Here is a 13,545-nt window from a genome sequence, read left to right as displayed (position 1 = left end):
TGCCGAGTTTGCCACCTATTCGAGAAGTAGAGTTTGGTATTGAGTTAGTGCCAGGGACGAATTCGATATCGAAAACTAGGTTGCAAGAATTGACAGATAGAAATTTCGCGCGATCGAGTTTCTCTCCTTGGGATGCACTAGTTTTATTTGTGAAAAAGAAAAACGGAACTATGAGAATGTGTATCGACTATAAACAGCTCAATAAGGTGACCGTAAAAAATAAATATCCATTGCCATGGATTGACGACCTGTTCGATCAACTGAAAGTGGCTACAGTGTTTTCAAAGATAGATTTGAGATCAGGCTACTATCAGTTGTGAGTTAAAGACTCCGATGTGCCGGAAACTGCTTTCCCAATGAGGTACGGACACTATGAGTTTCTGGTTATACCTTTCGGACTTACTAATGCACCTGTTGTTTTCATGGATTTGATTAATCGGATCTTCAAACAGTATTTAGATCGATTTGTGGTTGTATTTATAGATGACATTTTGATCTATTCCTGTGATGAAACTGAACATGCCAAACATCTGAAACTTGTATTACAGACTTTGCGAGGTAAATAGTTGTATGCAAAGTTCAGCAAATGTAAGTTTTGGTTACATGAAGTTAGTTTTTTGGGACATGTATCAACATCGGGTATTCGGGTTGATCTGAGTAAAATTTCAGCTATACTTGATTGGAAACCTCCGAGAAATGTTTCTAAAGTCTGAAGTCTTCTAGGACTTGCTGGTTACTACAAACGGTTCGTTAAAGGTTTCTTTATGATTGCAATCCCGATGACGAAGCTATTACAGAAAGATGTTAAGTTTGAGTGGTTACCAGAAAAGTTTTGATTAGTTGAAAGCCCTTTTGACTGAAGCTCCAGTACTAGTTCAGCCAGAATCGGGTAAAAAATTTGTTATCTATGATGATGCATCTTTAAATGGTTTGGGCTGTGTTTTAATGCAGAAAGGCAAAATCATAGCTTATGCCTCGAGACAGTTAAAGCCGCATGAAAAGAACTATCCGATACACGATCTAAAATTGGTAGCAATTGTGTTTGCATTGAAGATATAGCGTCACTATCTGTTCGGTGAGAAATGTCATGTTTATTTTAATCACAAAAGCCTAAAATATCTGATGACTCAAAAATATCTGAACTTAAGATAGCGTCGATGGTTAGAGCTGTTAAATGACTACGAGCTTGTGATTGACTACCATCCGGGAAAGGCTAATGTTGTTGCTGATGCTCTAAGCCAAAAAATCACTATTTACTTTGTGTGCAATGAATGTGCATATGGCTATGTCTGATGATGGTTCGATAATAGCTGAATTGAAAGCAAGACCGTTATTTATTCAACATATTTGTGATGCTCAGAAAGTTGATAATGAATTGTTAGCAAAGTTGAGCCAATGTGATTCGAATGTTGATGCAGAGTTTTAAGTTGATGCTGAAGGTTGTCTGAGGTTCAGAAACTGAATATGTGTTCCGAGAAATCCAGAGTTAATTCAGATGATTTTGAACGAAGCTCACAGCAGTCGGTTATCTGTTCACCCGGGTAGTACGAAAATGTATAATGATCTGAAATAGCTTTATTGGTGGCATGATATGAAATGAGACATTTCTGACTTTGTTTCGAAATGTTTAGTCTGTCAACAAGCAAAAGCCGAGCATTAGGTACTTTCTGGATTGCTTCAGCCTATCATGATACCTGAGTGGAAATGAGATAGAGTTACGATGGATTTTGTATTCAGTTTGTCGTTGACACCGAGTAAGAAAGATGCAATCTGGGTTATTGTGGATAGATTGACTAAATCGACTCATTTTGTTCCGGTTCGCACAGATTACTCGCTTGATAAGCTAGCTAAATTGTATGTTTCTCAGATTTTAAGATTGCACGGAATACCTATTTCTATTATTTTGGATAGAGATCCGAGGTTTACATTGCGGTTTTGGAAGAAACTACAAGATGCTCTAGGTACTAAATTACACTTCAGTACTGCTTTCCATCCGCAAACAGATGGTCAGTCCGAACGAATTATTCAGATACTTGAGCATATGTTGAGATGTTGCATTCTTGAGTTCGAAGGTACGTGGGAACGATACTTACCTCTGATTGAATTTGCGTACAATAATAGCTTTCAATCGAGTATTAAAATGGTACCTTACGAGGCTTTGTACTGCTGTAAATGTCGAACACTATTATATTGGAATGAACTCAGTGAAAATAAGATACACAGGGTCGATTTGATCAGAGAGACTGAACATAAAGTAAAAGTGATCCGCGAAAGTCTGAAAATAGCACCAGATCGTCAGAAATCGTATGCAGACTTGAAACGAAAAGATATAGAGTTTCAGATCAGGGATAAAGTCTTTTTGAAAGTCTCACCGTGGAAGAAAATACTCAGATTCAGTCGTAAAGGCAAATTGAGTCCGAGATTTATTGGGCCATATCAGATTATTGAGCATATTGGGTTGGTTGCTTATAGACTGTTGTTGCCACCTGAGTTAGAAAAGATCCATAATGTATTCCATGTTTCGATGCTTCGTAGATATAGATCTGATCCCTCACATGTGATTAATTCGTCAAAGATTGATATTAAGTTTGATATGACATATGAGGAAGAACCGATTCGTATTCTAGCTCTTGAAGTTAAAGAATTGCAAAATAAGAAAATTTCGATAGTGTAAGTACTGTGGCATAGACACGGAGTTGATGAGGCAACGTGGGAGCCAGAGGATGCAATGAAATAACTTTATCCGAACGTATTCACTGGCAAGATTTTTCGGGACGAAAATCCCTAAGGGGGGAGAGTTGTAACAGCCCGATTTAGATCTTATTCAGAAAGGTGGTTTCGGGACCACGAATTCGAGTCAAAAAATATTTAAAAATTATTTTCTGTGTTTATTATATGTGAATTTATATGTGTGAAATTTTTGTGATTTAATTTTGTCATTTGAATGCCGATTTAATAAAAAGGGTTTAATCGCGTAAAATGAGAATTTGATGGTTAATTTTAAAAGAGTCGAATTGATGATGTCTTTATTGCATGAGGTACTTATATTGCAATTATGCCATTGATTATATGAATGGACGGTAACGGCATGCAATATATAGTTTTGTTATTAAATCATTAAGGTTAAATATGTAAATTCATAAATAAGTTAATATATGTTATAATAAAACATAATTAAAAGCCATTTGTTCATATTTTATTTCTTATGACTGAATAACAAAAAAAAGAAAGAAAAGAAACAAAGCTTAGGTATTCGGCCATTGTTGAACTTGATTAAGGTATGTAACTAGCTTAGTTTTTTATAATTTTTATGTTTTTGAGATCGTTGCAGTGTAATGTACAAAGCCTATGCTTGAATTTCTGATTTTGATGAATATTTTGAGTTATGCCACTGATGAATATTTGAGTTTTGTGATGTTAGTTGATGAATTATGAAAGATATGTTTTGGATTAATATATTTTGTATTGGAATTTTTGATGAATTTGAGTAATTAGGGCTAAATTGTAAAAATAATAATTTGAAGGACTAAAATGTGAAATAAATGAAATGTATGGACTTGTATAAGCATAAGGAAGATTAGGCCTAAGCATGGTGTGTGCAAATTTTGCATGTTTTGTCTTTTGTGCTATTTGGACTAAATTGTAAAAAGTGTAAAATGTTAGGGGTAAAATGGTAATTTTCCCATTTATGTGTTTTTGGACTAAATTGAGTGAAAATATGTTTGAATTAGTTTAATTAAAGAAATCAGATTTGGATCAGGGAAAACCAAAGTTGTCAATTAGTCATCCCGGTCTGATTATCATTGTCCGAGGTAAGTTTATAAGCAAATAGATGTTATTTATTTGATTAAATACGAACTATACATGCTGAAATGAATAATTTGATATTATATATGTGGAAGCCGAATACGTATAGACTTGGAATCTATGTATACGAGTTCAATTCGATCGAGTTACGACATCCGAAAGCCCCGTATGAACATTAGGAATAGCTAGGATACATATGTCATGACATAGGATTTTCGATATATGGTTACGTGTAAGACCATGTATAGGACATTGGCATCAATATTTGATTACGTGTAAGACCATGCTTGGGACATCGATATCGTATTTGATTCGTGTGAGACCTTGTCTGGGACAGTGGCATCGCTATATGATAGCATGTAAGACCACGTCTGGGACGTTGGCATTGTACGATATATGTGATTATCCGAGTACCCTATTCAATTCCAAATAGTTCAACGGGCAATGATAAGTTGTGATTGAATGTATAAACGAGCTAAAATGATAAGGTATGTAATAGCCTATTACCAGTTTGAAATAAGGTAAGTAGGTTACTTGATATGTGTTGCAAATCATATATGATGTAAATTAAAAAATATATGTGTGCATATGGAAAGTACACTCGGCCAATGGTTATGTATAGTGATATCATATTTGTGATCTATGTGCAAACATTTATAAATGTTTATATTCGGCCTTATGGATATAAAATGTGAATATTTATGAAATGATTCATGAATATATGTATATGAGTTTATGTATATTCGGTTAAATAATGATATTATGGTTTTGAGATTAAATGATATTTTTATATTGGATATATGTAAATTCGGCTAAATAAAAGTACATGTTGTATATGAAATTGTGAGCTTGAAAATAAATGTGGCCATGATAGCATAAATTAGTTTGGTTAAGTGGAGTTGATATTAACATTGAGTTATTTATTTGCTTATGACTTACTAAGCTATGATAGCTTACTATGTGTGTTTATGTTTGCCTCTGTTTTATAGATTTTGGATTCAAGTTACGAGCTCGAGGATCGTCAACAAAGTCTATCACACTATCGACTGTTATTGGTATTTTATAAGTTTGAACTTGAACCTATGGCATGTATAGGCTAGATTATATTTGGTGAAGTTTGAAGTTGTGTATATATTAAGCCATGCGAAAATGGCTAATATGATATGTGAGTATATGAAATTCTAGTCAAGTTTATATATGTTATATGCATTGAAAATGGTTGGTGATTCGACTATGGTTCATGCATAGATAAATATATATGTGAACTTGGTTGATGTGCTTTGTTAAGGTATCACACATAACCTATGTTTAGCTCACTTTTGGTAAGTTTGATGTATGGTATGTTTTGTCTTTGAGAATGGTTTATTAATTTGGCTTAGTAATGGAGTAAAATGATAATGATTTATATATATATTTGGATGGGTATTAGTTATTTTGATTCGGTTGTAATGGCAATGTATGTGCATACATATTATGTTTGAATGGTTGGCTGATTAAGTATGGTCAATGAAGACAAAATAATAAGTATGTTATATGATTGATTTAGTTAATATGCTTTGTTTGAGGTTCGGTAATAAAAGACTAAAATGTTAGGTTTTATATTGAGTTGAAAATGTGCCATAGTTGTGGTTCGACAAGTGTGCTTAAATTAGGTCATTATGGGTTTACTTATATGTTAATGCTATAATTGTGGTATTGAATATTTGTGGACTAAGTTAGGCTATGAAAAATTGATTAATGAATGTGGTTTTTGTGTCAGTTTCAAATGGCATATTACTTGAATGTTTTGGTTAGTTTATTTGAATAGTTTAATTGGTTAAGTTGATGATTTATTCGGCATATGCTAAGTAAAATATTATATATATGTATCTATGTTAAGCAATTGTTGTAGTTAGGTAAACAAATGTTATAATGGTACGTTATTATTTGATAGATGAAATAGACATAATGGTACATGTTATTTATATGAAATGAAATGATGTATGTTTGCATGTTTTAAAGTATGCATATAATTTGTAAGTTGATAAGTTATTTTATATTTAAATCATTTGAATGCGATAAATGTTAAGTATGCATATATGATTAGCATATGAAATGAAATATACTTGATTATGAGTTAAGCATTCGATTTTCATGATTCCTTGGTTGTATTGATTGAATAAAAATTTGGAAATTGTATGAATTATAGAATTGAAGCATGTTAGATTGGTTTACAATTTTACTAGATGATTAACATTGAAATGAAAGTCTGTTCTGAGTTGTATTTTGATCGGTAATACCTCGTAACCCCATTCCGGCGACGGATACAAATTAAGGGTGTTACACCATGGGTCAACGAAATATTGAAATATCATTGTCATTCCTAACTTGCCATTACATACCACACAAAATCACATGTTTTGATGCCAAAATATTGCACCATACAAACAAGGGATTACCAACCTTATAAGCATCAAGGAAAGATGAATTTGGATAATATTTTACTTTGAAGAACCAATAAAAAAAAGCTGACAGATCCGTCATAAATCGGATAATCTTCTTACTCAACATTTAAAGCTATGTAAATCTCGAAAACCCATGCCACCAAATTTCTTAGGACACACTACTGCTCTTACAAGACCCACTTGAGCTCCCTCGCTCCATTACTATCACTACACCAACAAAACAAGTTCATCAACTTTTGAAGATCATCACAGAAAGTGCAAAGCAACAAAAACACACTCATGCAATAGATTGATAAAGCCTACACTATCGTGTTAATAACAATCTCCATTTATTCTTCCAAGACAACAAGTGCTTACTAAGTCGTTTATTTAGAAAAGAAAATTTTTGATGTTTGTTACACCCAACAAGGGAGGGAGACCTAAAGATACCCATAATCGTGTGCCGAACAAATGTCAAAATGTTAGAATTGATCGCAATACTTGATTCCTGGTAATTTATAGCCTTACCCGATGCAGCCTCATAATTCCCCTCAACACTTTTAATAATATTGCACTTAGGGACAATTGCCCGACAGAAAAAAAGTTGTCATATGTAAACCGTAGATGAGACACACTAAATCCTCGACAACAAATAGAAACCCCTTGAATTGCTCATTGCATTTTTGCATTACCAAATAAAAAGCTAAGCCCTTCAGTACAAAAAATAAACAGATAGAGAAAAATCGGATCATTTAACGAAGCTCTGGTTTAGAAAGGATCGATCCTAGCTCCCCCTTCAAAGAAACCGAATAGGTTCCAGCCCACTCGATGATACCCGTTACAAATATCGAATTTCGAAGGTACAGCTCCCACCTGCCCTCATCGTTATTATGCATATAATGATTACCTCAAACATTATCCGTAATAAAAGAACTGTTTTTTTTTTTTTTGCCAAAAACCTTTCTTTTATAAATAAAAATAAAAATTAAATAGAAAAAATTTAAAAAGTATTACGATTCAAATTTATAAACTCTAATTTTCTTTTACCAAAATATCTACACGCCATTATTACTTTGAGATAATGGCGACTCTGGTTTCGCTGCCTTCCGCCTATCTCACCCCGCGCCTTACTATCGACAAACTCTTCTTTGGTCCTCTCCTCCCCATTTCCACAAGCACAAAGTGTGCATCTTAATTTTCTTAGTTCCTTCCTTCAATTTCACTTCTCCAATCTTTTCTACATGAAGCTTAACCATTTTTATCCTTTTTGTCCTTGACATTTTGTGATTGCTTTTGCTCTTCTTTCTGTTGTAGGCATAATTGGGACTTAAACAAATCTGGGAAATCGAGGTTTTGTACGATAAAGTCCAGACTCACAACAAGAACCAAAGAGTCTCCTTCCACAAACCCCGATACATTACTAAAAGAACCTCACAAGTATTTTGATCAAGTAATCATCACCATCCGTTCGGGTGATGGCGGCCATGGTGCCATCCTTACCATGCCTAGCCAACAACGAGCTACGAAGTCGCAAGGAAAACATGATAATAAAGAGAAGTCAAAGAAGAAACTTTCGTATAAAAGGGATTTTGATGGGTCACTTATCCTTCCAGTGGGTGGCCATGGTGGAGACGTAGTAATTTATGCTGATGAAGGGAAAGATACTTTATTGGAACTTCATAAGAAGAGTCGACATAATGCAAAGCGTGGCGGAAATGTCGCTGCTATGGGTGTTTTAACTTCTCAGCTGCGTGATGGCCTTGCTGCCCCAAATTTGCGTATCCCTGTTCCTGTTGGTTTGTAGTATTACTCTTTTGATACCATCTACAACATTTGGCTTTTCATCGTAAATGGAAATTGAATTTCAATTATTAAGAGTAGATAAGAACATACCAAGAATATCCCCATTTTTTATGGTCTTTTCATGGCTTGTTGAGATGGTATGATAATATTTGGATTATCCCAGATGCATATTTTCTTATTGTTTGTATTGGTTTGCAGGCACTGTTGTGAAACGCAAACGTGGGAAGTTATTGGCTGACCTAAAGCAGCCTGGTGATGAAGTACTTGTTGCTAGGGGTGGTCAAGGAGGGGTAAGAATTAAGAACTTGGTTGTTTAAACTTTAAACCCATCCTAAGATTCAATTAACTCGGTAAAATTTCAAGTTGACGTTTTGCATTTTATTATATGAGTCATGCAAAGCTACATGTTTAGTAATTTGATGCCTTTTTCTTTCTTCTTTATCCTAATGATCATAAAACTCTGAATATGATAGGTATCAGATTATTTATAGTTCAAAGAACTGATTGATAATAACTAGGATTCCTATGATCCAATCTTATTCTGTTTGATAGACCTCCTTTGTTTTGGCTATATTCTGTTCCTAAGCATGCTGTATAAGTTATATTCTCAGTATCGATCTGTGATTGACAGTTTAATTTTCTTTGTTTTGTGGCAGATTAGCTTGATAGAAATGCCTGAATACAGAAGGAAAAAGTTGATGTCTTTAACCACAAACGTAATGAGAGATGAAAGTGATAAGGTGTCCAAGATGAAATCTTATCCCTTACTATGGCAGCGCAGAAAGAAACAGCTTATTTGATGAAAATTTATATGGTTTTTAGTGTTTACAAGGTGATAGCTCTTTCTGTTTGTTGTGTTAAAATTCATTTTCAATATTTTCTTTTATTTACGTCTGCAGGTTTTAGTTCTTGGTCAGCCTGGAGAGGAGGTTAGTTTGGAGTTGATTCTTCGAGTTGTTGCTGATGTTGGGTTAATTGTAAGTACTGCATCCTATTATTTTTCATTTGTCTTGCATTTCTATGTAACATGATTCGGTTTGTATTTCCTTGTAATCTCTGTTGGTGGCTAGGTCATAATAATTTATGATAGTCCATCAGATTGGCTACAAAAGGTAGATGCTGATATTTTATTTTCCCTGCAGGGGCTTCCAAATGCAGGCAAGTCAACGCTTCTAGCTGCCATTACACTTGCAAAACCAGATATTGCTGACTATCCTTTCACGACATTGATGCCAAACCTTGGGCGGCTTGATGGTGACCCTGATTTAGGGCCAGGTCAATATTCATCTGAAGCAACATTGGCAGATTTGCCTGGTCTTATAGAAGGTGCTCATCTGGGCAAGGTAATGCATTTTGACTTTTTCATCTTGTGAAACTGCTTATTCTGATTTACTGTTTCAACTTGAGACGTTTTTATTGTTTAGGGCCTAGGTCGCAATTTCTTGAGGCATTTGAGGAGGACACGTTTGTTGGTCCATGTTGTTGATGCATCAGGTGATGACCCTTTAAATGACTACATAACTGTCAGAGAGGTATGTCTTCCCTCGTTCATATTTTTTGTTATTTTATATTCACTTCAATAACATTGTTCCGTTGTCTTATTCAAACCTTTCTCATTGATGGAATAATTTGTTTTACTAATAAGTTGTAGCTTTTATGGCATTTTGTGGTTTTAAAACATTTAGGGTGGGCCAAAGTTTGTGTTTGGATATCATCTTTGGCCTTTCAATCCATTTAAGATTGTGCGTTAAGTTATACGAACACTATTAATGATAAACTCTTGCCTTGGATACTCTCAACATCTAAATATATCATGTCTCAAACTGAATACCCCTCAATTTCAACTCCTCTTACCATAGTAATTATGATGTGCAGGAACTGCGGATGTACAATCCAAATTACCTAGAACGACCATATGTTGTAGTACTGAACAAGATTGACCTTCCCAAGGTAAGTCTCACTTAGTGATTGGGCTTTTATCTTCGGTCAAATTCTAATTTGGTCAATTTTAGTCCCTATACTTTCCAAAATTTGAAATTTCAATCCAGACCCTAGTGGTAGCAGTTAAATCCATTAGGTTAAATTCTGTTATTAGTCTCACACTATATGTAAGTTGTGGATTTAGTCATTGTTCTCGAATTTGATTATTTCTAATCTCTATACTTTTTAAATTTTGGAATTCTATGTCTAATCCAAATGTTAGCCATTGAATCCATTAACTAAAATAACATTTTTTTTTTGTGTGAGTATTATGTGGAAATACATAACATTATACATGTGATAATATCTTTATTGTATTAAGATTTTTAGAAATAACAAGACTTAACCATTACCTTCTCTTGAGAGTTTGTGTTTTAAGTGCAAGAGTTATGCGTATAACATCTGATATGTCATCTCTTTTAATGAATTTTAAAACATATCTGGTACAACCATAGGCGAGGGATAAGCTTCCGCATTTAACTGAAGAAATCTTAAAGATTGGAAGTGATATAGTACATTCTGAATTGGGAATGAGTTCTAGAGATGAAGTGCAATCATTGCCCACTGAAGGTGGCGAAGCGACTACATTGTCTTCAGCGATTTCTGTTGAAGATAAAATGGATAAAGGAATTGAGGACTATCCGCGGCCCGCTGCCATTGTTGGTGTTAGTGTTTTGTAAGTAATGTTTCTCTTCTTAAATACTGTCTTGCATCTCTAGTGCGTCAGCTCATTAAAAGTTCCATCTTAATATTGCATTCTGAGGTCCAAGGTTGATGAGCAGCCTGACTAAGTTTTTCCGGATATTGAGCAGGAAAGGCATCAGAGTAAACGACATGTTGAAGGAGATAAGGGCTGCCTTAAGGAAGTGTAGAGATTCGAACGATGCATTGGAGTTAAGTGCGAGGTCAAGGGAGTAATACAGTTGTGAATGTACTAATTCAATACATCCGGACTCAAGTTGCCAATGTGAAGCTTACCCTAGATTTTCTCCCTTTGCCCATGAATTCTGGAACAATTTTGGCTCACACTAATAATGCTACAAGATTGACTCCTTTAAAAGCTCAACAGTCAATACTGCCATATTTGAGGGCTGCAACTTCAGTGCAAAAGTTTTCACTGTCTTGGATATGTATATATCTTCGCTGAGATTTTCAAACTATGGATTAATCCAAATTATTGCTTTAGCTTTATATGACCCAATTAGGTGCTTAGATGGATGAAAATGGTCAGTTTATTGTATTTTGTGCTCTCCGCTGTTTCCACTTTTTCTCGTGTATCATTCGTTTTTGTATCCTTCCTCTTCTTTCCTTCAAGTTCTTGACATGTATATGGAGATTTAGGGTCAGCCATTGTTGGATTAATGGGAAAAAACATGAAATGAAATGAAAATACCAGTTTCCTAACACGATCTAACTTGGGTTATTATATAGGAGACCCTTTGATTGTAGCTCATAGATAGGATTATCATATTTTAGTGTTCTTGACCTCAAGATAAGGGATAGGGTCTGATTCGTATCCTGATCAAAAAATGGAAATAGATTTGGTTATTTTCCGAGTAACTTAGTTTTTATTACATTAATTCAAGCTCATAATTATATTTGAAATTAAATATAGGAATCAGAATAACTTTTTAAAACTAATTTAAATAAATTATTGTTTTCTCGAATCAAACTGACAAAGTGGAGGCAGATTTTAGTCTTTGTAATTTTGTGGAGCTTGTTTTTGGGAGCTCCCACGTATCAATGAAGCAAGCCTCTCTCATTTGTCATTTATTGAGGGGTTCTTTTTTGGAATCCTCGACCCTCGAGCGGGGGACATTCTTATCTCAAACCGATTGCCCCCACGCCATTTCCCAATAGAAAATTGACCATTTATCCCATCCCCCAAATTTTCCAAAAGAAATCGAACTCCCTGTTTGCCACCTGAGTTTGTTTACACACAAGAATCTAGGCCAAGTGTGTCCATCAGAAATGTCAATTAGCTTTGCTGTCGACGCGTGCCAACATGGTTCCCATGCCAAGTATCATCTCAAAACCCATCTTTAAGACACGTTCCAGCCAATCTTAATTACACCCCCATTTCAGCTCTTATCTCTCTTTCTATTGTATAAATACGATTTCCCCCCTCTCAGTTAATGTGCTTATCAATAACTGTTGTTCTTTGGGTTGGGTTAACAATGTCAGCATCAGCCATGGGTGGCCCTGGGTCTGGAGAGAAAAAACAAGTGAAGAGACGTGCACAAGCGAGCTCGAGAAAAGGGTGCATGAGAGGGAAAGGAGGTCCAGAGAATGCTCTTTGCACTTACAAAGGTGTAAGACAAAGAACTTGGGGCAAATGGGTGGCTGAAATTCGTGAACCCAACCGTGGTTCTCGTCTTTGGCTAGGTACTTTCGACACCGCCCTTGAAGCTGCGATGACTTACGATGCTGCCGCACGTAAACTCTATGGTTCGGATGCCAAGCTCAACTTGCCACACTTGTGTGTCAACTCTCGGTTTCCACCTCCACCAAATACTCAGGTCGCCCCGAGAGGGAACCAACCTCTAAATCCGACTACCAGTTCATCGAACAGCCCGATTATTATCAGGGTCGATGAAGTAACACCAGTGAGCAATAGCGAATCAGATATGTCTCAAGGGAACATGGTGGAGAACAATGCCAAATTTGGACAAAACCAAGAAGAAATTGGTGGGTTTTGGGAGAATATGACGATGAACTTGCCTGTTTTAGATGACTCCATTTGGGCAGAAGCTGTTATGTCATTAGATTTTCCAGTGATGGATGATCCAAGCATTTTCAATACCAGTCTTGTCGATACAACAGGATGGGATGCCTTGCAAACCCCGTGGTGCATGTAAATCTAAATCAGCTCTCTGCTAGCTACTTCGGACATGTGAAAGCCGTTCCATAGTCTTTCTATACATTCAATAGCTAATAGCCATGAAAACCACATGGTTTTTCTGGGTTTTTCATGGCAGTGTCTTTCTATATTTTCTACTTTTTTATTTATAATTATTTACATTCCTGTAAGTATCAGTTACATTGTTGAAAAGTGTATAACGTTTGTATAAAATCAAAAGTGAATAAATTTTGCAAGAGACTACTAGTACTTGGGACGTGGAAAATAGAAAACGTTACACTACGTAGTCCACCAATGGTAGTAACCGGTATTTCGATCCCATAGCTCCTGCAAACTTTAACTCTTATATCTAATTTAGTAATTTTGATGATTTTATGTGAAAAGAGAGAGCTAACAAGCATTACTGCTTTTGAGCTTGCCTTGACGATGGGCCTTGGCCCGTACCAGAAACCCATATTCAGGCCACATGAGTTGCATTAAAAAGATATCTTTGGTCACATTTGTCCCCCCAACAAAGATACTTACTTGTTCTACATGTTAGTTGATGTCACAATTTTGATAGCTATAATTATAATTTTACTGAAGTTAAAAGTTTCATATTTTTTTATATACATTTTTTTCATATGATTTTTTTAGAATCGGGACTGAAATTTGATATTACACAGAATTTAA

General features: G+C 35.2%; 2 protein-coding genes across 3 annotated transcripts; both read left to right on the top strand.

Annotated features, from left to right (window-relative positions):
* The first annotated feature begins 6,782 nt into the window (after nt 1-6,782).
* On the top strand, nt 6,783-11,403 carry LOC108449970 (probable GTP-binding protein OBGC2). Of its 2 annotated transcripts, none has more exons than XM_053028992.1 (10): nt 6,783-7,090; nt 7,545-8,026; nt 8,232-8,323; nt 8,690-8,773; nt 8,933-9,010; nt 9,176-9,376; nt 9,458-9,565; nt 9,909-9,983; nt 10,469-10,689; nt 10,826-11,403. In XM_053028992.1, exons 1-10 carry the CDS (start codon nt 7,059-7,061, stop codon nt 10,929-10,931), a joined length of 1,479 nt encoding a protein of 492 aa, XP_052884952.1. In that variant the 5' UTR covers nt 6,783-7,058; the 3' UTR covers nt 10,932-11,403. The 2 variants fall into 2 exon arrangements, with proteins under 2 accessions (XP_052884952.1, XP_017602861.1); XM_017747372.2 differs by lacking the exon at nt 6,783-7,090 and adding an exon at nt 7,159-7,412.
* Nucleotides 11,404-12,120: 717 nt separating this feature from the next.
* LOC108452079 (dehydration-responsive element-binding protein 2D-like) lies at nt 12,121-13,109 on the top strand. Its single transcript, XM_017749818.2, has one exon. It carries the CDS (start codon nt 12,149-12,151, stop codon nt 12,869-12,871), a length of 723 nt encoding a protein of 240 aa, XP_017605307.1. The 5' UTR covers nt 12,121-12,148; the 3' UTR covers nt 12,872-13,109.
* Nucleotides 13,110-13,545: the final 436 nt, after the last annotated feature.

This window comes from Gossypium arboreum, chromosome 5 (assembly GCF_025698485.1).
Source record: "Gossypium arboreum isolate Shixiya-1 chromosome 5, ASM2569848v2, whole genome shotgun sequence".
Classification (NCBI taxonomy): domain Eukaryota; kingdom Viridiplantae; phylum Streptophyta; class Magnoliopsida; order Malvales; family Malvaceae; genus Gossypium; species Gossypium arboreum.
The sequence above is the reverse complement of the archived record's forward strand: the minus strand, read 5'-3'. Positions and strand labels throughout refer to the sequence as shown.